Source organism: Mesoplodon bidens (genome assembly GCF_964165515.1).
Source record: "Mesoplodon bidens genome assembly, chromosome: 2".
NCBI classification, from domain to species: Eukaryota; Metazoa; Chordata; class Mammalia; order Artiodactyla; family Ziphiidae; genus Mesoplodon; species Mesoplodon bidens.
In genome coordinates, this window is record NC_138177.1 from 56363178 (window position 1) to 56390026 (window position 26849).

General features: G+C 36.1%; 1 protein-coding gene across 2 annotated transcripts in view; it reads right to left on the minus strand.

Annotated features, from left to right (window-relative positions):
* The window catches only part of INTS7 (integrator complex subunit 7), a 96792-nt gene that overhangs the window by 53793 nt on the left and 16150 nt on the right, over positions 1 to 26849 (minus strand). For both annotated transcript variants that reach the window (XM_081254837.1, XM_081254838.1), the window contains 5 exons: positions 22527 to 22573; positions 18447 to 18646; positions 17844 to 17966; positions 2935 to 3052; positions 609 to 743 (listed from right to left, as the gene is read on the minus strand). In XM_081254837.1, coding sequence (XP_081110963.1) covers positions 609 to 743; positions 2935 to 3052; positions 17844 to 17966; positions 18447 to 18646; positions 22527 to 22573 — 623 coding nt within the window. The remainder of the gene's footprint in view (positions 1 to 608; positions 744 to 2934; positions 3053 to 17843; positions 17967 to 18446; positions 18647 to 22526; positions 22574 to 26849) is intronic.

Sequence of the window (26849 nt, forward strand, 5' to 3'; positions counted from 1 at the left end):
CAGGTAAGCAATGGGAGGAAATGGGCAATGTTCCATAAAACCTTTCAATTCCGCAATCCCAATTCTAAAGTCATTTTTTTAAAAAATAAATTTATTTATTTTATTTATTTATTTTTGGCCACGTTGGGTCTTCACTGCTGCTCGCGGCCTCTCTCTAATTGTGGCGAGCGGGGGCTACTCTTTGTTGCGGTGTGCAGGCTTCTCATTGCGGTGGCTTCTCTCGTTGAGGAGCACGGGCTCTAGGCACGTGGGCTCAGTAGTTGTGGCTTGCGGGCTCTAGAGCACAGGCTCAGTAGTTGTGGCGCACGGCTTAGTTGCTCCGCGGCACGTGGGATCTTCCCGGACCAGGGCTTGAACCCATGTCCCCTGCATTGGCAGGCGGATTCTCAACCACTGCGCCACCAGGGAAGCCCCCTCATTTTTTTTTCCCCCAAAGGATTAAGCAGTCTTGAGAAAATCTGCCCTAAGAACATTCAGGAGGAGGCAACCAATAGATAAAAGCACACAGGCTAAAAATAATAAGGGATTAAAAAAACAAATACACACAGGATTCTGGTCAAACTCCAATCTAAAAGTTTATACGTAATATCAGTCTTGATCAAACTTACCTTTTTCTTGACAAGAGACGGTAATATTAGTTAGGACTCTCACTCCATGAGCTGCAATGCCCCTGTTATTATGGTAACAGCACTCTTGGGCTAATTTGACTAAATCAGAGGATCTAGGGGAAGAACCCACATTTCCTAAACAAGAAGAGAAAAGTAGTACAGATTTAATTCATTTATAGAGTTCAAAAGCAGTTCATTTTATAGGTTCATTTTTATCATTTTCAAGAGAAAATCTCTAACAATAAATTTCAACAAAATTTTCTAACTCTACCCCATGATCAATATACATCACCATTTCTTTTTCTCCTGTCAAGGTACCTAGAATAAGTATATGCTAACAGTTTTGTAATGATTAAAATCTAAAATCAATATACTTTCCCACAAAAATATTAATAAAAACTGACTAAAGGATACAGCAAAAGCCAAAACAACTATAGATTGTATCTTGGGCATTCAAATAGTCTCTCATTAAAATGGAGTCATTACAAGGCTTCTTGTCAAATAAAACCTTACACTCAAGAGATGAGAGAAACAAAAGTTTTAAGTTTGCTGTTCCCACTTCAATTGCTGGCACATAGTTATACTGCAAAAGGTTTCTATAAGAATTTATTATTTTAGAGCTAGAAAGGACACGGGGATCATCTGATTCAACAACTATTTTTACAGAAGAAACTGAAGCCTAAAGATTTTAAACATCTTGCCATGGAGGTCATAAAACCTGTTAGTTATGCACTAGCCTTGTGCTTTACATGTTAAGTTCTATCCTACAGTTGCAGTAACTTTTAAAAGTCACACCTGAAATTCTGTAACATAAGGTTTATGTTGTGAATGTTTTTATTTATAGTAGAGAAGCTCTCAGTTATAAATGAGTGAGCTTCAGGAAGAATCAGGAGATTAAAGCTCATTCAACTTCTCAGCGGAGTCTCTCATTCCTGTCTTCCTTTCCCCTGCTGATTTTTCCATGATTCCTATCAACTGCAATCTTTTACACCAAGGGCGATCATATTTTGTGAGGTTTGAAAAGGACACTATTATAAATAACAACAGGCATAAACCAAGACTATCTCAGGCAGTGTGGGACATATGGTCACCTTATTGATTTCCAGCTTGACATAAAAGTACTAGCTTAGGTAAAACCTCAGTGCTTTTTAAATAGGCAAAACATTTGAAAGATGAACCTATGAGTTCTCTTTACAAAACCATGGAAATTGTAATTTTCTCCATTCTTTTTCTTGCCCATGTGATATGGACAATGCAGACTCATCTATAAATTTACAAACATGTTTTGGAACTTACTTTTTTCCTTTTTTTCCTCATCAAGATATTAAAGAAAACTTGGGGAAAAAACCAGAAAAACCCAAAGAAAAAAACAAAAATCATCCCCAAACCCACAAACCAGCATGACCTTATTACTAACTTTCGGGAATACTTTAAAAAATCTTTTTCCCCCATGCACACCAATACAATTTAAAAATTCATATATAATCAGGATAAGTAGATACTTCTAATTTCTACCTTTAAAATATAATATTTGTGAGCATTTTTCTATGTCAATTGTTTTTGGAATAAAATTATTATTTTCAATTTTTTTACTTAGAAACAATTTACTAAGATAAATTCACAGGGTTCAAAAGGTTCAACCAATAGCAGAAAAAGGTAGAAAGTTAGTAAGAGAAAAGTCTTCCTCATCCACCTAATGTTATATTTCTTGTGCATCATTCCAAGAGTATAAAACAACAAAAAACTTTAGCCTTAAGTCTGTTATGTAAGCAAGTTCCTCACAGGGCATTAACAAACGGATTTTGGAGTTAAATCATATTAAACAGGTAACTAGGAAAGCATTACTGAACTGGGGTAAAGTTTTATTTTAATCATTTTCCAGAAGGATAACATATGCCTAAAAGGAAGCACATGACATTTGCTTTTAAAATTCACCACCGCTTGGCCTTTAAAATACACTTACATCCAAAGGGCATTTTAAGTCAGAGACATACAAAAGCAAACCAGCTATTTTAAGCACCCTCAAAAATATTGTTTCATCCACATATAATGCAAAAAAGGGAAAATCGAGAAAAACTATAGCCTTGAGTTAAGATCAAAGATGCAAGATTTTATTACCTTAGGAATTAGTTAAGAAATCATTTTCAAAGAAATTCCTAACATATAACCATATGAAATTGAAACCTTTCCTGATTTAAAGCTTTACAGAGGAAACGACTTGAAATATCAACATGAATAAAGTATTAGCGTGCTATTATATAATATGATTATATATATTATCATATTAATATATATATATATATAAAATCTCCTTTCTTCTCTTTACCTGAAGCTATGCTGAAGTAATGTTTGACGGCGATGGTCCCTGACAGCGTGGAAAGAACAGACAACATCCCAAGTTTCAAGCTGTCATAAGGAGTCTGGAGGGCACATTCACAGAGTGCCTGAAATGCAGAAGAGAAAGGAATACAGAAGTTAAAACATCAGTATACCTTAAAATTGTCTACTCGTTTTAAATTTTCTAGCTTTTTAGAAAAATTATATCTTTTTTTCCATGATAAAAAACTTCAAACTGCCACAGCCAAGAGGAACCTTAGGAGACACATTAGCTAAATATAATGTTGTATCCTACATGGGATCTGGAACAAAAAAAAGAGACTGGGTAAAAACTAAAGAAATCAGAACAGAGTATGAGCTTTGGTTAATAATAATAATGTACCAATATAGGTTCACTGAGTGTAACAAATATACCATACTCATGTAAAATATCAATAGTTGGGGAAACTGGATGTGGGTATGTGGGAGTCCTCTGTACTACAGTCTCCAATTTTCTGTAGATCTATACCTCTTCTAAAAAATAAAGTTTATTAAAAAAAAAAGTCATCATGAATGACGTTTTATTAAGATCACTATGAATTATGCCCTATTTAGTCCTCACAAGCAGAACCTCCAATATATTTTGCTTACCTGACAGATATTAGTTCATATGTATGTGTGTGTGTGTGTGTGTGTGTGTGTATATATATATATATATATATATATACACATATATATATATATATGTATTTTTTTTTATAGTAGAGAGTGTAGCATTCTATCTAGCTAATAAGTGAGTGAGCTATCTATCTATCCTCCTCCATTTCAGGTCATTTACTCTACTCTTGACTAAGGTAATCTGAAGTATTACCAAAATCAAGATGCTAGTTTTTTTTCACTGTAGTTAACCTTGAATATGTGTTCCTAGTAGAGTGAGTCTTGGCTCATCCTCTATAGTTACTCTTAGGACTCTATAACATTATTGCATGTAATGTAAATGGTCAAATAACTGTCCTGTTAAATTAAACCAACTCCCATTCTCTCACAAAGACAAAGTTTCAGAAAATGAGCAAAATTGAAAGACATGGGGAACAATTAAAAATAAAATTTCAGGGACTTCCCTGGCGGTCCAGTGGTTAAGACTTTGCACTTCCACTGCAGGGGGCATGCGACTGATCCCTGGTTGGGGAACTAAGATCCGCAGGCCGTACGGTGTGGCCAAAAAAATAAGAAATTTAAAAAAAAAAGAAAGAAAACAGTCTTCAATAAAATAAAATAAAATTTCGGAAAGGGTTAAATAGTAAATTTAATATGACCCCAATAAAAATATCAACAGAATCTTGGGGGGAGGGGAGAACTTAGATAACCTGTTTACAAATCAGAAAATATGCAGAAAATTTTGACAAAGTATAAGGACAAACAAGACAAGCCTTACCAAATATTAAAATGTAATCTATAGGAATAAAATAAGTTTTTCCTACTTGTGGACAGAAATCAAAAGAGAACTGGTCCCAGAAATAGATTCAAATACACACAGAATTTAATATATGATAATGGCATTTCAAATCAGAGACTATTCAATACACAGTTCAAGGGCAACTGGCCAGTCATCTGGATAAAATAAAACTTGATTCTTGTTTCCTTTTTATGGCAAATAAAAAACAAAACTGTAAAAAGTACTAAGATTTAACATGGGAAAAGAAAAAGTGAGAAGATAAGTGCCAAAACTGGGGAAAAAAATTTATATCATGTAAGATCAACAAAGGCCCAATAATCTTAATATATAAAAAGTTCTTAGTAATAAATAGGCAAGCAGCCCAAAAGAAAAATCAGTAGTTCACAGAATTTATATAAACGCTTTTAAAATATAAGATGTTAAACCTCACTCATAATTTGAAAAATTTAAATTAAAATGAGTTGCTTTCACCAATCTGATTGGCCAAGAAGAAGTTTAATAATACATAACACTGAAAACAGAGTGGGGGAAATAGGCACTCACACACTGCTGATAGAAAGCTAAAAGGGTATAAATCTCATTGATGGGTAATTGGCAATAAATATAAAAAATTTTTATATATATATATCACTGAGCCCCCAAATTCTTCTTTTAGAAATTTATGTTCACAAAGGCAACTTTTTTTAACAAACTCGTCAATGGAGCAATGTAAATGGCAACAACAAAAATACTAGAAACAACTCTAACGTCCATCAGTGGGGGACTGGGAATAAAGAGAGAGTACCACACAGCTGGTAAAAGAATGAAGTAGATTTATGTGCTAATATGAGATGTTCCCCAAGATGCATTCTTTTTTAAAAAATTTATTGTATTTTTGGCTGCGTTGGGTCTTCACTGCTGTGTGCAGGCTCTTCTCTAGTTGCGGTGAGCGGGGGCCACTCTTCATTGCAGTGCGCGGGCTTCTCATTGTGGCAGCTTCTCTTGCTGTGGAGCATGGGCCCTAGGCGCATGAGCCTCAGCAGCTGTGGCACTCGGGTTCAGTAGTTGTGGCTCGCGGGCTCTAGAGCGCAGGCTCAGCAGTTGTGGCGCAGGGGCCTAGTTGCTCTGTGGCATGTGGGATCCTCCGAGACCAGGGCTCAAACCTGTGTCCCCTGCAATGGCAGGTGGGATCTTAACCACTGTGCCACCAGGGAAGCCCCCCCAAGATGCACTCTTAAGTGACAAAAAGTTCTTAACATGAATAGAGTATATTTGCATTTGTACAGAAAAAAGATGGGACATACACATGCTTGCGTGTGGATGAAAAAATTCAGGAAGGATACCTAAGAAACTAGTAATAGTGATCACCTCTACAGAGAACTGAGGGAAGAGATGGAAGACACTTATATTTTGCTCACTGCACACCTATGAACTCATTTTAATTTTTATCACGTACATGTATACTTTTTCAATTGAAAGAAAAACTTAGTTAATAACAAAAATAGCAGCAGCAGCAAACATTACTGTGGAAGGCATGGAAATGGACTTGAAACACAAATTAGGTTTTTAGTAATTAATGGAAGGGAAGACAGTCTATGTGATACAAACAAGAACTGGGGCAATAAGGCCAGAATATGAAGTGTTTATTTGCGGTAAGAGGAGATATATCCAAACGGGATGAAGGTTAAGAGAGAGAAATATTGAGTAGGGAAGATTAGGCCAGATTAAAGAGGGCCTTGAATGTTAGGCAGAGTAATTTAAACAGGATGAGAAAGGAAAAAGGAAGCCACTGGAGAGGAATAACGTCATCTAACGTGTTGGGAAGATTATTCTGGCAATGGTAAACAGAACAAGTTAACAAAGAAAGTTGAGAGGTAAGGAGCCATCCTGTAGCTTATGGCAGTAATCCGGGAAGGTGGTGATTGGTGATGGCCTGAACTAGAACTTGGTGGCAGGAATGGAGAGGTAGAGGATAAATATGAGAGACATTTTGAAGGAGACTGTATATGAGGGAATGAACAAGAAGGATTCAATTATTATTATAAAATTTCAAAACTGATGACCAGAGAATGTTGGTTCCATTTACAAAGACTGAGAATTTATGTGGATAAACTAATTTTTGAGTAAGAACAGAAAACAGGAAGAGATATGAAGTCCAAGAGGAAATATCCACCAGGCATTTGGAATCTGAGATGTCGCAGATTTTTAACTGGAACACTCTCATTAGAATTCTGGCTTTGACGCTCACCATCGCTGTGATCTGAAATCTTTGAGTCTCAACTTCTTTGTCTGTAAAATGGGGGTAAAGTTTTATACAGAATTTATACACCTCTGGAAAAACATATAAAAAATTAGACACTGGTTACCACTGGGCAAAGGAGCTGAGTGGATGGCAGAAAAGTGGGAAATACTTTAATATATAGCCTTTTGAAGCATTTGAATTTTGACACATGAATATATTGGCAAAGAAAGGAAGTGAAGTTTAAAATAAAAGGTGGGCGGTGACATCTATTGTCTGTAAGATTAAACAGCTACTGAGAGTCAAAGCACTTCACAACCTCTGCAAGTTACTATGCTGGAGAGCAACTGAGCTCAGGTAAGAGGACTAGATTGTTAGAGGACGCATGTGCTTATATTAAGGGAAGCCCTCAGAGTGGCAGAGAAGAAATGGAAGAAAGAGCTTAGACTGAATTCAACTCAAAGATTCAACTCTGAGGAAAAGGGGGAGTGAAGAATCCAGAGAAGGTGCAGTTCAGAGAGTGGGAAGAGTAAGTGAGGACAGTTAAGGACCAAAGAAGGGGGAGGCTGACAGTGTCCCATGTATCAAAAGGAAAGATTTAAAGGCAGAAAAAGGCTCTGAATTTAGCATTAAGAAGAACACTGGTGATCTTTTAAGTAACTAAGCAAAGTAATAAGGAAACAGACCTATAAGCAAGTGTGTTAAAGAAAGAGTAGGGAATGAAGATATAAAAGCAGATATAGATGTTATTTTTGAAGTTCAAAAGAAAGCTTTTTTACAAAAGAAAAAAAAAGTCATTGCCATTAGGTAATATTACAGTTTTAATTTATTTATTTAAATACGTAGGCTACTTCCATTTATCCACTTTTTACTGCCTACATTGTTCTGCCTTGTAACTGTTGGTTTGTACTTGGGAATAAAATTATTAGCCAAATAGCCCCATAGGTTATGTCCTGTATTTACACATATTCAAAATTATGTCTTATAAAGTGCTCTATGTATAACAGACATTTAACTTTTTGGAATAATCAAGAAGGTTGAGACATGTTACATAAGATGATATTAATAATTTTAAAGAAGAAAAGATTTACCATTTAAATAATTGAACAAAGAGTTAGAAAATCTATAAAATTATCTACAGTGTTATCTTCTCATTTCTGTCACTTTGCACAGTATTGGATACCTAAAATGCTCCCTGTAATTACATACTGGTTTAAAGGTCCATTAATTCAATGTACTAAGCTTAACGGAGCACATCAAAGTTCCCCAGAAATAGCACATCAGTCATATTTCAACGATGAAATATGGTTCAAGTTTCTGTTTCAAGGATGTTACCTATTACAAAATTGTTCTTACCACGACCATTTTTCAAATGAACAAAAAGGAAAAATCTAACTCTTCAAATGGAGCCCCCTTTCTCACACACCACCACTGTCACTGTCACTGACTATTTGGTCTGAATTTCTCTCTCCAGGCTGGTTTAACTCACTGCTCAACCGAGGCTCTGTCCTGAATTACTGTTTTCTGGGTCAGCTCCTAAATGGGGGCTTCTCCTCTACTCTAGAATGGGACTGGCCACTAGGGATGTGTTCCAGAAAAGCATGGCAAAAAGTTGATAATCTTCAAAATAAAGAAAAATGTCATGTTAAAAGTACTCTGTGAAGGGGATTAAGAGGTACAAACTTTCAGTCATATAATAAGTCATGGCATGTGATGTACAGCATAAGAAACATGGTCAATAATACTGTAGAAACTCTGTATGAGGACAAATGGTTACTAGATTTATTGTGGTGATCATTTCATAATGTATTTAAATATTGAATCACTATGTTATATACCTGAAACTAATATAATATTGTATGTCAACCATATTTCAATTAAAAGAAATAAACAAAAGTACTCTGCCAGAGACACAATACCTCTAAATTTTGTCTCCATTGTACTAACTACAAAAAGAAAAAAGATTATTAAAAGAGCTAATTCTCATGTTTAACTTGTCATTCCTCCTAGGATCAGGTAAGATACAATCAGAAATCTTAGGAGAGATCGAGTCAAAAATAAAATTATGCCTTTGAGAATACCCAGAACAAATAATCTTTTGCTGTGTAATAGACAGGTTGCATAAATCAACCTCTTCAGATAAGACAATAACACCAGAATAGTGTAAACTATTAATACTGATCAACACAAATGGATATTATAGCAAGACATATAAAAAAATCCAAAGAGAAATACAAACAGATGAAAAAATATTTTTGTTCCTATGAAATTATTTTTGACTACCTTAACAATAATACGTATACTTGGGCCTTGATTTAGGCCCTTCCTTCCTTCAGGTTTTTAAGACATTTGGAATGAAAGTATTTGCTTTAAACCTGGAATATCTGATTACAGGTGGGAATTATAATACCTACCAACACACCCGTAAAAATAGCAATAGAATGCACACAATTTGCACCTGAAATACCAAAACTCAAAAATCAATCAGCAGTGATAAGACTGGCTGAGAGGAAGAAAGGAAGGAAAGAATGCAGAAAGAAAAGAAGGAGGGAGGAAAACCTTGAAGAAAAATAATTACTCTTGGTGACTGAGAGTAAAATTTAAATTTGAAATCAACAAGCTATTACCTTGTAAAGGTTAAATCATTAGAACTGTTTTCTTCTGCTCTATTTCAATATTTTCAAAAATACACCCAGGCTTTGAAAAAATGATTATTTGACCACATCCATTTAATTAAAATCAATATGCTCAGATTTCAGGCACAGTGGGAAAAAATTCTTTGTGGGAGAGACAAATATTTAATAACATGTATTTTCAATTAAAAAGAACTAAAGAAAAAAGCCACAAGAAAGATAAAGATAAATCAGAACAAAAAACTTCAGGGAAGATGTGGTATATTGAAGAAATACTCATAAGCTGTGAAATCAACAAAACAGTTAACACTTAAGTAACCATTAATGTGTTTGTGAAGTTCAGTGCAAATATTATTAAAAAAATTTCATACGATAACTGCGTAGTATAAAAAAAAACCTGGTAATTAAATTTCAGATTATTTTAACAACATACAGGGGGAGGAGGGAATGAAGGGGAGTAGAAAAGAGGAGAATTTAAGCCTGCTAAAATTTGCAATATTCCAACCACCATACTTTTCATTCTTAATAGAGATACACAAGTTCTTATATTAATATGTTAAATATAGAGGTAGGTAAAGTAAGAATAATGTTTAATTACCATGCTAAAATCTTTTTAGTTCACTAGAGAATAAAGGAACAGTGAAAACTTGATCAAAATAACAAAGTAATGAAACAAAGGAAACAAAAAAGGACACATTGTAAACAGTCTAAAATAAGACTGTTTATAAAAGAAGTACAAGAACTCAGTTACATCAATAAATGTAAATAAGTTACACTACTAAAAAAGACTCAGATTAAGTCTAAAGAGGTAAATCTAATTATATGCTATTTATAAGAATCAAACCTAAATGACAGAGAAAGGTTGAGGATAACAAAATTGGCAAAGACCTGATAGATATGTGGAAAGAAAAATAAACAAGAGGCAATATTAATATTACATAAAGAACTTGCAGCCAAAACAGCTTTAAATAAGAGAGAGGATTCTTTTACATTAATAAAAGTTCTATCTGTGGAACAAGATAGCATTAAGATTTTTAAATTAAAATGGTTACATATAAATTGGCATGAGAAGCTAATGAATATCAAAACTTCACAGATCAAAAAGAGAAACTAATTTAAGATATAGTATACTTGAGTAGTATCAATAAGATTTCATATAGTTTTATACTGAAATCTATATTAACACATAATATATATATTATATATTTATCTGTATTACTTAATATATGTTATATTATATAGAAAATATACCGTCTTTTCAAGTTTTACGAACTGTTTACAAAAAATTATCCTACACTGCGCCACAAAGAAACCTTAAAATTAGGAATTAATAACAAAAGGTTAGCAACAACAAAAATTCCATCTACAAATATAAAAAGCTTATCACGTCAAAAACAGAAACTTCCAGTTATAAGAAAAATAAGTACTAGGGATCTAATGCACAACATGATGACTGTAGTTAACACTGCTGTATGATATATAGGAAAATTGTTACAGTAAATCTTAAGAGTTCTCATCATAAGCAAAAAAAATTTTTTCTTGTTTTTCTTTTTATCTATATGAGATGATGGATGCTAACTAAACTTAGTGTGTTAATCATTTCATAATATTTGTAAGTCAAACCATTATGCTTAAACTTATGTATGTGATGTATGTCAGTTACATCTTAATAAATGGGATAAAAGAAGAATAAGAAAAAAGGGGATAAAAACATTATTTAAACTAATTCCATGGTCAAAGAGGAAATCAAAACTGCTCTCATGGAAACTAAAAGAACAAAATCATTTACAATACAGTCACCCCTCAGTATCCGCAGGGGTTCCAGGACCCCCCACTCCCTGCTGTGGATACCAAAATCTACAGATGCTCAAGATGTAGTATTTGCATATAAATTGCATACGCACATCCTCCCACATACTTTAAATCATCTCTAGATTACTTCTAATACCTAACACAAGGTAAATGCTATGTAAATAATTGCTGGCAGGTGACAAATTCAAGTTTTGCTTTTGGGGACCTCCTGGGATTTTTTTTGGAATACTTTTTTGAGTCATTGGTGGTTGGTTGAATCAGCAGATGTGATACAAAGGGATGATTCTGCAACCAAAAACAATGAAACACCTAGGAATATCTCACAGAATATGAGCAAAATTTGTATGCTGGAAACTAAAAACCACTGATGAGAAATTGAGGAAGATTTAAATAAATGGAGAGATATGCCATGTTCATAGATTAGAAAACTCAATACTATTAAGATGTCAATTCTTTCCAAATTGATCTATAGATGCAAATACCAATCAAAATCCTAGCAGACTTTTTTGTAGAAACTGACAAATTGGTTCGAAATTTTGTATGGAAAGGCAAAGGACCTAGAACATCCAAAATAAAGAAATACAAAGGTAGGGGACTCACACTACCTGATGCCAAGATTTACAGAATTCCAAGCTACAGAAATCAAAATTGTGTGCTATTGGCTTAAGAACAGATACACGGACCAAAGGAACAGAACAGAATCCAGAAATAGACCTATACAGATAAGGTCAACTCATTTTCAACAAAGATGCTAAGGTAATTCACAGAGAAAGGATAGTCTTTTTAACAAATGGTGCTGGAACACCTGGCTATCCAAACACACCTCCATTCTTACCTTGCACCATATACAATAGTCAACTCAAAATGGATTACATAGAGCTAAATATAAAAACTATAAAACTTCTAGAAGAAAATATATGAGAAAATCTTTGAGACTTTGGGTTAGGTAAAGACTTCCTAGATAAAAAACAAAAATATAACCCCAAAAGGAAAAAAAAATTGATAAACTATATTTCATCAAAACAAAAAAACTTCTGTTCTTCAAAAGATACTGTATTCAAGGCACATACTGGCAGAAAATATCTGCAAAATACACATCTGATAAAAGTATTTGTATCTGGAATATATAAGGAGCTCAGTAACAAGAAGAAAACCTAAAAAAAAAAAAAGGCAGCATAAAAGATTAGAGCAGGCATTTCACTAAAGAAGAGATCTGGATGACAAGCCTATAAGATGCTCAACATCATTTGTCATTAGGGAAATGCAAATTAAAACCACAATGGGATACCACTACACAACTATTCAAAAGGCTAAAATTACAAAACCATACAATAAAAAGTGCTAGCAAGGATAAAGAACAACTCATACATTGCCGGTGAGTATGTAAAATGGTACAGCCATTATAGAAAACAGTTTGGCAGTTTCTTACAAAGTTAAACATACATTTACCACACAACCCAACAATTCTACTCCTAGGTATTTACCCAAGAAATGTCCTACAAAGATCCGTACAATAAAAGCTTTATTTATAATAGCAAAAAAAAAAAACCCAAAAAACTGGAAACAATTCAAATGTCCATGAAGCTGTCAACGGATAAATAAACTATGGTCCATATACTGGGATATTACTCAGCAGTAAAACGGAACAAACGACTGCTTCATGTAACAACATGGATGAATTATGCTAAGCATTATGTTAAGCAAAAGAACCCATACTCAAAAGGCTACATATTGTATGATTCCATTTATATTTTGGAAAGGCAAAATTATAGGGATAGAAATCAGTTCAGTACTAGTCAGGGGTTAGGGGAAAGACTGACTAGAGGGGCCTGAAGAAACTCTGGAGTGATTTGAAAATGTTCTATATCATAATTGTTGTGGTAGTTACACAACTGTATACATCTGTCAAAATTTGAACTGCATATCTAGAACTGTGTACCTAGAAAAGTTTCTGTAAATAAATTATACCACAAAATCTGACTCAAAAAGTGCATTTCAAGTTAATGGCAATGGGAACACTGAAAGTTGCAATTTATGGAATGTGGCCAACCTGCACTAAGAGAAAAATTAATAGCCTTAAGTGCTTTCATTATTTTTTTATTTTATTTTATTTTTTTTAAGAAGATGTTGGGGGTAGGAGTTTATTAATTAATTTATTTTTGCTGTGTTGCATCTTCATTTCTGTGCGAGGGCTTTCTCTAGCTGTGGCAAGCGGGGGCCACTCTTCATCGCGGTGCGAGGGCCTCTCACTATGGCGGCCTCTCGTTGCGGAGCACAGGCTCCAGACGCGCAGACTCAGTAGTTGTGGCTCACGGGCCTAGTTGCTCCGCGCCATGTGGGATCCTCCCAGACCAGGGCTCGAACCCGTGTCCCCTGCATTAGCAGGCAGATTCTCAACCACTGCGCCACCAGGGAAGCCCTGCTTTCATTATTAAACAGAAGAATAAAAATAAATGTACCAACCACTTGAAAGGCACAAGAAAGCCATGCTTCTGGCAAGAAAAGGGGAATATAAACACAAACACAATAGTAAGAATAAAATAAAGATAAAATTTTAAACACAGAGATACTAAAAATTATAAAGGTTCTTTATACTGATACTAATGAATCTGCAAAATAAATTAAATGGAAAACAAATTAACAAAACTGATTCAAGAGGTAGAAAACTTTGATAGGACAATAACCATGTAAGTAATTGGAAATATTCTGAAAACTCTATTCCTGGAAGAAGTTCCAGGTTCAGATGGACTTATGGCACTTTTAAAGCTATACCCTCAGAAGACAGAAAATTCTTATGTCATAGCTCTTAACCATTTCAGAGCATGGAAAGGGCAACTATTTACATTGCATTTACATTTTATTTATAACTACTTACATAATATTTACATTGTATTAGGTACTGTAAGTAATCTGAAGATGATTTAAAGTATATAGGAGGATATACATACGTTATATGCAAAAACTATACCAATTTATACAAGGAACTTGAGCATCTGAGGATTTTGGTACTCAGCAGGGGGTACTGTAACCAACGCCCCAAAGATGTCAAGGGACAACTGTATAGCAATTAAAGGAAAAAAACATGCAACCACATGAATGAGTCTCATCAGTATAATGTTGAGCAAAAGAAGTAAAAACAAACAAAACTAAACAATATTTTTAGGGAGGCATATATATAGGTGGTAAAACTATAAAGAGCAAAGAAATGATTATCACAAAGGTCAAAACAGTGGTTTCCATTGGGTGGGTATTAAGGCTTTGATCAGGGAGAACCATCTGAGAGAAGGAAGCAGGGTTCTGTGATTTTGCAGTGTTCTCTTTCTAGCTGGATGGTGGGTACATGAGTTTTGATTTACAATTATTATTTAAACTATTAAATATACGTTGTACATACTTTTTTGTATGTGTGATTTATTTCAAAATAAGGTAAGAAATGAGATAGAATAATAAAATGCTCTCACTTGGTTTGGTTCCCTAAAGTGACTGAGCACATTCTCTTCTTGGATAATATGTTTAGTAGAAAAAAACACCAGAGGACAGAGCTCTCTTAATTCTTAATTAAGTCCTCTTAAGAAGCTCTCTTAAGCATATTAAGTCTCTCTGAACCCTAATTTGCTCATCTATTAAGTGCAAATACTAATTACTGTCCTTATGTCTTGGGATATTTGTGACTATCAATCATAATATACCAAAACATGTTTAGAAAATTGCAAACAAACAAACAAACACAGCAGCTCAGTTTTCATAATCTGAAATTCAAAGGTTTTTGTTACACTGTAGCTATGATCATACCAAGAGATAATAAAATCTATGAAAGTAAGATTTATTTCTGACAATTTTCCATTTCACTTTAAACAGCACTTTTTTTTTTTTTTTTTTTGCGGTATGCAGGCCTCTCACCGCTGTGGCCTCTCCTGTTGCGGAGCACAGGCTCCGGACGCACAGGCTCAGCGGCCATGGCTCACGGGCCCAGCCGCTCCACGGCATGTGGGATCCTCCCAGACCGGGGCACGAACCCGCGTCCCCTGCACTGGCAGGCGGACTCCCAACCACTGCGCCACCAGGGAAGCCCCCTAAACAGCATTTTTTTAAAAGCGGTGCATCTGTCATCAGTAATGGGTAAACAAATAGGGTTCCACTTTGAGAAAAAATAAATATAAAACATTAATTTAACCTAGGAAATGCTATAAAAGATGTCACATTAAAAGTCTAGAGACTGAGATCTGTTCTTGTATTTACAAAAGAAAACTTAAGAATGCCTTTTCCTCTGTGTGAAAAGGAGAAATACAGTTCGCTAAGTTACCCATTCAGTACCTTTCTCTAATAAATACAGTCAGCACCAAAACTGTTCTCCCTAAATTGAGTAAAGGAAACAAGAATAAAATAAACAATTTAACTGGGCTTCTCAATTAGCCTTGGTGCTGCTATGGGACAATTAAAAAGAAACTGAGAGGCAAGTCTAATTCACTAAAACAAACCTAAACATTAAAGGATGCAACTTTTTCAATAACTAAGTAATATCTTTGAATGGTGACAAAGCATAACTAGACTATCATGGTGATCATTTTGAAATGTATAGAAAAAGATTACTATGTTGTATAACAGGAACTAACAGTGTTGTAGCTCAGTTATACTTCAAAAGCAAGCACACAAACAAACAAACATACAAACAAACTCATAGAAAAAGAGATCAGATTTGTGGTTACCAGAGGCACGGGGTAGTTGGATGAAAGCAGGCAAAAGGCACAAACTTCCAGTTATATGATAAATAAGTACCAGGAATGTAATGTATAGCATGATAAATATAATTAACACTGTTGTTAGGTTATGTATGAAAGTTGTTAAGAAAATAAATCCTAAGAGTTCTTATCACACAAAAAAATATCTTTAAAATTCTTTAATTTTGTATCTGTGAGATGATGGATGTTCACTAAACTTATTGTGTAATAATTTCATGATGTACGTCAAATCATTACACTGTATACCTAAAACTTATATAATGCTCCGTCAATTTTATCTCAATAAAACTGGAAAAAAAAGAAAGGGAAAAAAAGAAAGAAGTTTTATATATTTACTTTGCCACTTCTAACTTCTGCCACCAATATCAACAATGCTCTTAGAAATTTTTTAGATTGAAACACTTAGAAAAAGACAAAGATAATATTGGGTTGGCCAAAAAGTGTCTTCCGCTTGTAAGTAAAACTAAAAGACACCTTTTTCATTTCCACCAAAAACTTTACTGAACAACATATTCACCCTTTTGTGCCACTACCTTTTGTCATTTTTTAGGCAACTTCATAATTCCATCTTCCCAAAACTTTTTATCTTTTTGAGCAAAGAACTGTTCCAGGTGCCTTTTACAGTCTTCCAGGGAATTGAAATTTTTTCCATTAAGAGAATTTTGTAAAGACCAAAATAAATGGAAATCCGAAGGTGCACTGTCTGGTGAATACAGTGGATGAATCAGAACTTCCCAGCCAAGCTGTAATAGTTTTTGCCTGGTCATCAAAGAAACATTCTGTCTTGCATTATCCTGATGAAAGATTAGTCCACTGACTAATTCTAGACACTTTTCGTCAAGTGCTACTTTCAGTTGGTCTAACTGGGATAGTACTTGTTGCAATTAATCCTTTGGTCTTCCGGACGGTGCTCATAATAGAGGACTCCCTTCCAATCCCACCATATACACATCACCTTCTCTGGATGAAGACCGGCCTTTGGTGTGGTTGGCGGTGGTTCATTTCACTTGCCCCATGATCTCTTCCGTTCCACATTATTGTACAGTATCCACTTTTCATCGCCTGTCACAATTTTATTTTTTTTCGGTACGCGGGCCTCTCACTGTTGTGGCCTCTACCATTACGGAGCACAGGCTCCGGACACGCAGGCTCAGCGGCCATGGCTCACGGGCCCAGCCACTCCGCGGCATGTGGGATCTTCCCGGACCGGGGCACGAACCCATGTCCCCTGCATCGGCAGGCAGACTCTCAACCACTGCGCCACCACGGAAGCCCTGTGTTTTGTTTTTTTTTTAACCTCTTTATTGTAGTGTAATTGCTTTACAATGTTGTGTTAGTTTCTGCTGTATAACAAAGTGAAATCAGTTATACGTATACACAACTTGTTTTAATAATGGAATGTTTTTGTTACGTTTAAGTAGAGAATCGCATGTGGAAATATAACTTATGTGGAACCCAAACATCAAAGCGATTAACATAACCAAGCTGGTGTAAATGATTTTCAATGCTTGATTGGATATTTTGAGTATGTCAGCTATCTTCTGTGGGGTATAATGTTGATTGTTCTCAATTAATGTCTCGATTTGATGGCTATCAACTTCAACTGGGGTATTCAACCATGGAGCAACATCCAGCGAGAAATCTCTAGCACGAAACCTCACAAACCACTTTTGACACATTCAGTTAGTGACAGCACCTTCTCCATACACTGCACAAATCTTTTTTTGCGTTTTTACCTTTCTTGAAATAATAAAGCATAATAGGTCAAAAATGTTGCTTTTTTCTTCCGTCTTCAATATTAAAATGGCTACACAAAAATTCACCAATTTTGATAAGTCTTATATTAAAAGTATGCTGATATGACAGCTGTCACATACAATCTAACAAAATTGTTTCAAATGAAGTTAAAGACAACTAAGTGCCACTAGAGCGATCTTACAGAAAAAACCAAACAAACATTTTGGCCAACACAATATAAAAATGTAAAGCAAAACAATATGCTCTATTATAATGCTATATTATTTTTCTATATAAAATATTAATGTTCAAAGTTCTGCATACCTGAATGTTTTCCCTACTCCAAGTATGTGGTGTTTTACTGGCAAGTAATTTCAGATCTTGAATAGCAAGTCTCTTTACTGCTTTCCTGGGGTCATTCTTCAAATACTGCAATAGAAGCTGAATCTACAAAGGAAATAAGTCACTCCATGAATGATACTGTCACTGAAATTATCATTAGGGATGCAGTGTAAGTTAGTGAAACTTACATTTGAGACAGGGCTCATTTCGAATTACAGCCCTGTCATCTATTTGCTATGTGCCCATGTTTGGGCCTCTTTCTCCTCTTGTATAGAAATATACTATCATTTAACTTGCAAGGTTCCAGCACAAGACCTGGCCTCAAACACTCAATTCTTCCCTTTTTTTTCCCCGCCAACTCCATGCTCTGCCATGTACCCCCACCTCCCCTTCATTTCTCTCAAGGCTCCTAAGAATCAGCACTATGAACAGAGGAAAAAAGCAAGCAAAAGGAAATGAAACCTTCTCTGATCTTTATCAGAGAAAGGGATCTTAATGTTATCAAAACTTATGGGTTACTTATTTTTTAGTGTATACTTAATACGCAAGTTTATTGAAAAGGCAGTTAAAGAAAATTGACATTACCTGCTTAGGCGTATCAACCAAAGATGAAGCTGCAAGCAGAGTAAAGGTGTGCAAAGAAACAATCACCATTTTGTTGGAAGGATAGGATGTGACTAGCTGTTGTAATAGCTCACGAGCACTGGACGCCAATATTGCATCATGGTGCATGTGCTGCAGGATAGGGATCAACTTCAGCTTCAAGTCTACTGGCGTGGCTAGACCTAGATACAGAAAGAATGCTTAGAATCTCTGATCATCATCCTGGATAATAGTTCACAGTTAAAAGGTCTGATTCAATTAGCAAAATGACCATTTAAAAACAAATAGTGGGCTTCCCTGGTGGCGCAGTGGTTGAGAGTCCCCCTGCCGATGCAGGGGACACGGGTTCGTGCCCCGGTCTGGGAAGATCCCACATGCCGCGGAGCGGCTGGCCCCGTGAGCCATGGTCACTGAGGCTGCGCGTCCGGAGGCCTGTGCTCCGCAACGGGAGAGGCCACAACAGTGAGAGGCCCGCGTACCACAAAATAAATAAATAAATAAATAAAACAAGTAGTATACTAGCATTCTGGTTATAACATTAAAGCTAATTATATACTAGAGCTAATCAACAAGTTCAATAGGTTTTTTTCAAAAGTATGTATCCTAACATTAAGTTGTGGGTGCTTATTAAACTACATGCTGATAGTAGAAAATGCCCTTAAAAGGCACAGTAGAAAGCAGTCATATTTGCTGCCTGTTTCTTCCCAAAGGATACTAAAAGATATACACATACATGTATACATATACACATGTATATATACAAACTCAGTGGTGAATATTTGATTATATTTACAATTTTAATTATTTCCTTCAATTTTAAGTCATGATCAGGATGTGAACAGACTGTGTATGGAGCAGTTTTGAAACTCTCTGAACTTTTGTAGCAATGCCTTTCTTTACAGCATACAAAGCTGGAACTCCATGAGGATTAATTCCAAAGCATCTTTTCCTGTCAACATTGGAGCTACATAGACAAAAAAGTCTTTTCTTCTACAGCACGGCTTTGAGGTGACAGTGAACAAAAAACTGTCAATCATAAAGTACTACACATATGTCAAAAGCTAATTTATCTCTGCTGATCACTGGCTTTGCCACTGTGAAGTAACTGGTAGTGGAATAAGTAAGTATCATTTCAACATCCAACAATGGCTTACATCAACTAAGTCCCTTACTATTTGGCCTCTCTTTGAGTTTAGCCAAAGCAGAGAGTCCCAGGAGATGGGAGGGAGAAGAATGAGGTCAGAGCATTTACTCCCTGGTTTTCTCTCTGCAGGATGGTATCAGGCTTATGTTATTATTGTTTTGATCCTTAAGGTACTGAATGCATTTGAATGACCAGTCTATCTTTGAAACTCTTTCTCAGTAGCTTCTGCTTTTTCACACTCCTCCTGGGTTTTGTCCTTTCTCAATCTCTTTGTATTCTCCTCTTTATCCACACTTTAATTTCTGGTATTCCTTGGGCTTGGTAATATATTATCTTCTTACCCTATGTACTTTCCCTGAGTGAGCTTATATAAACCCATGGCTTCTATTACCAGCTATATGCTTTTAAAGACTGCCTCCCCCTCGCCTCCCTGCTCCCTGAACTTCAGATATGTATATCCCATTACCTCTGGTCATCTCCAATGGGATGTCTCAGATGTATTTTATACTTAATACAGCCCAAAGAGAACTTCTGATCTTTGCTACGAAATTGCCCCTCCAACTTTTCCCATTTCAGGATATGACAACTCCATCATTACAGCTCCTCAGAACTTGGAGTCTTTCTTGATTCCCTTATTTCTCTCACACCCACATCCAAATTTATCAACAAATCTTGTTGGTTACAATCTTCAAAATATAACCCAAATCTGACTGTCTTTCCACCTTCATTGCTATCACATTGGTCCATTTCCACCACCATCTCTTGACTAGACCATTGCAAAAGTGTCCTAAGTATTGTCTCTACTTAGGCCTTTGCCCATGGCAGACTCCTGTCACATATCCCCCCCTTCTCCTCTGCAAGTCTATTCTCAATCCAGCAGTCAGAGGGACTCTTTGTGTTTACAGATATTTTTACTGAAGGCTTAGGGAGACTCAAGATTTTACTTTGCAGAAACACAAGCAGCTTAAAATTTAATTTAAGGATACTTTATTCCTAAAACTTGCTCACCACTTCTGTATCTTGAACTCCAATCTTCCTCCACCTTGCCCCCATTCCTACCCCTGTGTTTTTCTCCCTGTCTCTCTTTCTACCTCCTAATTCCTGTTCATTTACTTTCATTTTAAATTTATTTGTTTTTATTTAATTATTTTTGGCTGCACTGGGTCTTCGTTGCTGTGCGCGGGCTTTCTCTAGTTGCAGTGAGCAGAGGTTACTCCTCGTTGTGGTGCGCAAGCTTCTCACTGTGGTGGCTTCTCTTGTTGCAGAGCATGGGCTCTAGGCACGCAGGCTTCAGTAATTGTGGCACGCGGGCTCAGTAGTTGTGGCTCATGGGCTCTAGAGTGCAGTCTCAGTCGTTGTGGTGCATGGGCTTAGTTGCTCCGCAGCATGTGGGATCTTCCCAGACCAGGGCTTGAACCCGTGTCCCCTGCACTGGCAGGCGGATTCTTAACCACTGCATCACCAGGGAAGTCCCTACTTTAATTTTTCACAGATAAAACTTATGGAACAAAAATGAATCTTAAGTATGCATATTAATGGATTTCTACATATGAATATATCCATAGAGCCACCATTCAAGCTATACAGAATCCTCCAGCACCCTAGGAGGCTTACCTCTATAGCTTACAACAACTCCCTTGCTATTTACCATCTCTCTGGGTGGAGAGCCCCAGCAGAGGGGAACAGAAGAATGCTCAGGACCGAGTATTTATTCCTTGGCTCCTTCTCGGCAGGGTCACATCAGGTCACATCATTCTGAAGGTCAGTTTTTCAAAGTGGCCCTCTTGATGTGACTCCAGGTTCTGGTAACCACTCCCTCTCCTGTACCATAGAGGGGTATAGGACTACATCATCCCCTATAGTTTACCCTGCCCACACCTTTGTAAATGGTTGCTTCATTAAACCCTACTTGAATTATCTCAGCTCAAGTGTGACATCTGTTTCCTGCTGAGATCTTGTCTGATACAGCAGGCATTCAATAAAAACCTGCTCAATGAATGAGTGATGCTTCCTTCTAATGATAGCTTTTTGCAGGACAGCCCTTTTCTGGCAGCAGGGAAAAAAGACAAAGGAATAAACGGAAACAGGACAAAGCTCAACCACTGTATCTTGGTCTTCAATTAAGTGATTTTATTGCGGCTCCATTTCCTTTTCCATAAAATAGAGGTAGTAGTATTACCTATCCAAGTCTGCCAAATTGCACAATTCAAAGATATGCCATCTAGAAATACACAAAGAAAGTCATGTTCTCTAGAGCTGTGCAATGCTGTAACCTGAGATCTTCCTTTTATGAATATTATGAGGGTAAATGGGGTAGTACATGTGAAGCACAGTATGGAAGATGAGATTAGAATACTAAGGCTTTGTAGGCTACAGTGAGGAATTTGGATTTGAGTTTCGTTGCAATTGGAAGATACTGGAGGGACACTAGCAGAGTGAAGAGAGTCCCAGAGCTCCTAACAGCACAGCTCTCCCCCAGGTCAGAATGTTTTCCCCATAAATATCTGCATTTCTCACTCAAATATCACTTTATCAGAAGTCTTCCTTGATCAACATATATAAAACAGTAACTTCCCCCCTTCTATCCTGCCATCTGCTCTGGGGACTCTCTATACTTCTTACCGCACTTGTTCTCCACAGCACCTGATACATCATAAATTTACTTATCTGTTGCCACCACCAACCCTTCCACCATTAGAATGTAGGTTACATGAGGGCAAGGGCTTTGTTTTGTGTACTACTGTATCCTAAGAACCTAGAATAGTTCTGGCATTTAGAAGACACTTAATAAACATTATTTGAATGAATAAATGAATGAATAGTGACTAGCACACAGTAAGTACTTAATAAATGTTAGCAGCTATTATTAATATAGATCCCATTAAGTTACTTCATAATACCAAATGAAGCATACATACCTTGAATCATTTCACTGATTTTGTTACAGATTCCTACAGCAAAATCCCTTTGGAAAGAGAAAACAGCAAAATCTTTAAAACCAAACAATTAAATTTGCTTCAGTTTTCCGAGGACTTAAAAGAAACAGAACACAGTAAGCACAGGAGAAATGCAATACTCCAAATCGTAACTAATATTCCTAAGGTCAGGTGCCAGGGGTGGGGTAAGAAATGCAACTGAAACCAAAACTCCAAACAGCAGTGGGCTTATGCCAACACCGCTCCCACATGATTTTCAAGGAAAGATGCTCTGATTTATGAGCACTGTTGCAATTTGCATTACTAAATGACACTGTCTGAAAGACTCAAGGTCACTATCTCAGTCTACAATGTTTTAGGACACACTTTTAATTAAGAGAAGCTTTCAACACACAAGCGATCACTTACGTAAACAATAAAATATATACCAAATATTCTGAATTTTAGAAAAACAGAGTAAGTATGAAGTAGTAGAAACGCAGTAGGAAATATGGATAGAATCTTACTAAGAGCCAAATTATTTAAAAGTGGCCGTTTTTTTAGATTAAAGACCTAAATGTAAGACTGGATACTATAAAACTCGCAGAGGAAAACAGGCAGAATACTCTTTGACATAAATCTTTTTGGATCCATCTCTTAGAGTAATGGAAATAAAAACAAAAATAAACAAATGGGACCTAGTTAAACTTAAAAGCTTTTGCACAGCAGAGGAAACCATATGCAAAGCAAAAAGACAACCTACAGAATGGGAGAAAATATTTGCAAACGATGCAACAAAGGATTAATCTCCAAAATACACAAACAGCTCATACAGCTCAATATCAAAGAAACAAACAACCCAATCAAAAGATGGGCAGAAGATCTAAATAGAAATTTCTCCAAAGAAGAAAGAAGACATACAGATGGCCAAAAGGCACATGAAACAATGCTCAACATCGCTAATTACTAGAGAAGCACAAATCAAAACGACAATGAGGTATCACCTTACACCAGTCAGAATGGCCATCATCAAAAAGTCTACAAATAATAAATGCTGGAGAGGGTGTGGAGAAAAGGGAACCCTCCTATATTGCTGGTGGGAAGGTAAATTGGTGCAGCTACTAGGGAGAACAGTATGGAGGCTCCTTAAAAAACTAAAAATAGGGCTACCATATGATCCTGCAATCCCACTACTGGGCATATACCCAGAGAAAACCATAATTTCAAAAGATACATGCGCCCCAATGTTCACTGCAGCACTATTTACAACAGCTAAGACATGGAAACAACCTAAATGTCCATCAACAGATGAACAGATAAAGAAGACGTGGTATATATATACAGTGGAACATTACTCAGCCATAAAAAAGAATGAAAGATGCCATTTGCAGCAACATGGATGGGCCTAGATTGTCATACTAAGTGAAGTAAGCCAGATTGAAAAAGACAAATATGATATAGCTTAAATGTGGAATCAAAAAAAATGAAACAGATGAACTTATATACAAAACAGAAATAGACCCGCAGACATGGAAAATAGACTTGTGTTTACCAAGGGAGAGGGGGAGGAGGGATAAATTAGGAGTTTGGGGTTAACATATACACACCACTATATATAAAATAGATAACAAATAGGACCTACTGTATAGCACAGGGAACTATACTCAATATTTTGTAATAACCTATATGGGAAAAGAATCTGAAAAATAGATATATATATGCATAACTGAATCACTTCGCTATACACCTAAAACTAACACAACACTGTAAACAAACTATACTTCAATTTAAAAAATAAAATAAAAATTAAAAACAAAGTAGGCATTTAAAAAATATTATATATGTGTAAAGTATTTTCCAAGGCGCTGCTTTTGAGTCTGTTGCAATTGAAGTATCACTGAATGCTGCAAAAGTTATTAATAACATGAATGTTTGGGATAAAACATTATATAACATGTAAGGAAATATGATACAGATCATATGATCTAACTTGGCTCTTTTAGTCATGATAAATTATACACAGGGCATGGAATACTTCCCCTCTGCAGTTCAGATGTCTATATAAAACATTTTCTGCCATTAAGATACTATTTAATATTCTCTGACAAAATGGAAAGCACACATTAAGTACAGAGTGGTTGTCTGCAGGAAAAGTACCATGCAGTCATTTGAGTTTCGAGATGAACTACCCATTTTTTTTCATGAAATTCCATAATTATTCAGAGTTGGCTATTTGCAGATATTTTCTAAAAAGATGAATAAAGTAAGCTTGTAACTTTAAGGAAAGTAACTGGGAAAATTTTTTGCCAATCTTAGCTTCTAAGCAAAAATTAGCATTTCAGAAAACTTGTATCTGTCACCATGAGCTTGACAGCTTAATATTTAAAGACCTTCCGATGAGATCAGTGGTGATAGTAATAAATGTGATCCTTTGATATTTTACAATGAAAAAGGTCAACATTTGGAAGACCTGCATAACACAGTGAACCAATATTTTCCAGAAGACCAATATCTAAGTTATAAAACCATACACGGGTAAGAGAGGCCAATGGCTCTCAATGTAACAGTACATATTCACTGGTGGTTTTAGAGTTCACAGGGCAATTAACGTTTAAGAACCAACACTTTTCTAGTTTTGGTATAGTATCAAAGAAAAACATCCATAATTACCTATAAAGCCTTTAAAAACACTCCTCTCTTTTCCAACTATATATCTGTGTGAGGCTGGATTTTTTTCACATATTTTAACCAAAATAACATTGCAACAGAAACAGTGAACACAGAATCAGATATGAGAATCCAGCCAGACATTAAAGAGATTTGTAAAAATGTAAAATAAGGCCACTCTTCCCACAAAATTGATTTTTGTTTTCGAAAATAATTATTTTCATAAAGGTATTATGTTAACATATTAAGAATTTGTTACTTTTTAAATGAACTAATAAATATTTTTAAAATTTAGGCGTTTTTATTCTAATACAGTAACTATCAGTTGATATAATAATCCATATAAACAAAAAAAGCTCTTTGAGGACTTCAATAATGTTTGAAGAGTATAAAGGGATTCTGATACCAAATAGTTTCAAAACTACTGCTCTGATATCAGCCTCACATTTGATAAGAAAAAGTAAGTTGTAAATGTCTTTCAGGTATAAGGCAAAAGGTGTATTAGGTATGTACAGATGACCTGTTCACGTTTCTGAGTGCTCTTGTACTTGTTATTCCTCCTGCTTGGAATATCCTTCCTCTAGATTGCTGCCTCTTCTTCAGCAACCAGTTTCAGCTGAAATGTCACCCACTCAGTGAGGCCTTCCCTGATCACTCTACCTAAGCAGCTCACTCAGGTCATCATCACAATGACAAAACTGTTCTATCTTTCCATAACATTAATGAGCAGCTGAAACTATTTTGTGTTTACATCACAACAGGTCATTCATCTTTTCCACTTCTGTATTCCTGGTGCTTGGAATAGAATCTGGACATGATGGATATTCACTCTTCACTAACTATATAATAACTTTTTAAAAAATAGTATCTTTTTTTTTTTTAATTTTTGGCTGTGTTGGGTCTTTGCTGCTGTGCTCGGGCTTTCTCTAGTTGTGGCGAGCGGGGTCCACTCTTTGTTGCAGTGCGCGGGCTCCTCATTGCGGTGGCTTCTCTTGCTGTGGAGCACAGGCTCTAGGCGCACGGGCTTCAGTAGTCGTGGTGCGCGGACTCAGTAGTTGTGGCTCGTGGGCTCTAGAGCGCAGGCTCAGTAGTTGTGGTGCATGGACTCAGTTGCTCTGTGGCATGTGGGATCTTCCCAGACCAGGGCTCGAACACGTATCCCTTGCGTTGGCAGGTGGTCTCCCAACCACTGCACCACCAGGGAAGTCCCACTAACTATATAATAACTTTTATAACAACTCAAAGTTTAAAAGTCTGTTACACTCCTCTAGGGTCAATAAACTGCAAGTTAGAAGCCTGCAGTTTTCTTTTCTTTTTTTCTTTTTTTTTGGTCTAATAATATTTTTTTAAATTCTTAATGTCAGCATTAAGAATATGTTAAGAATATATAGTCTTGTATGGTGAAATAAACAGAATAATCCGATTCTCCAGCTTCTTCCCACCACCCCCCACCCCCAAATTCCGATGTCACACCATTGGTCATACACTCCTGCACTGTTACCATCTACTGGTACCAAGGGGCTACTCCTTTTAGATGGTGAGTACACCCTTCAGTTCACCACAGTCACCACGTGAAGTCACCTCTCTCATTGACAATGCCTCCCTGGTCCCTGAAGGCATTTGGGTTTGCAACTCCTGCTCTAGGACTAGCTCTTAAAA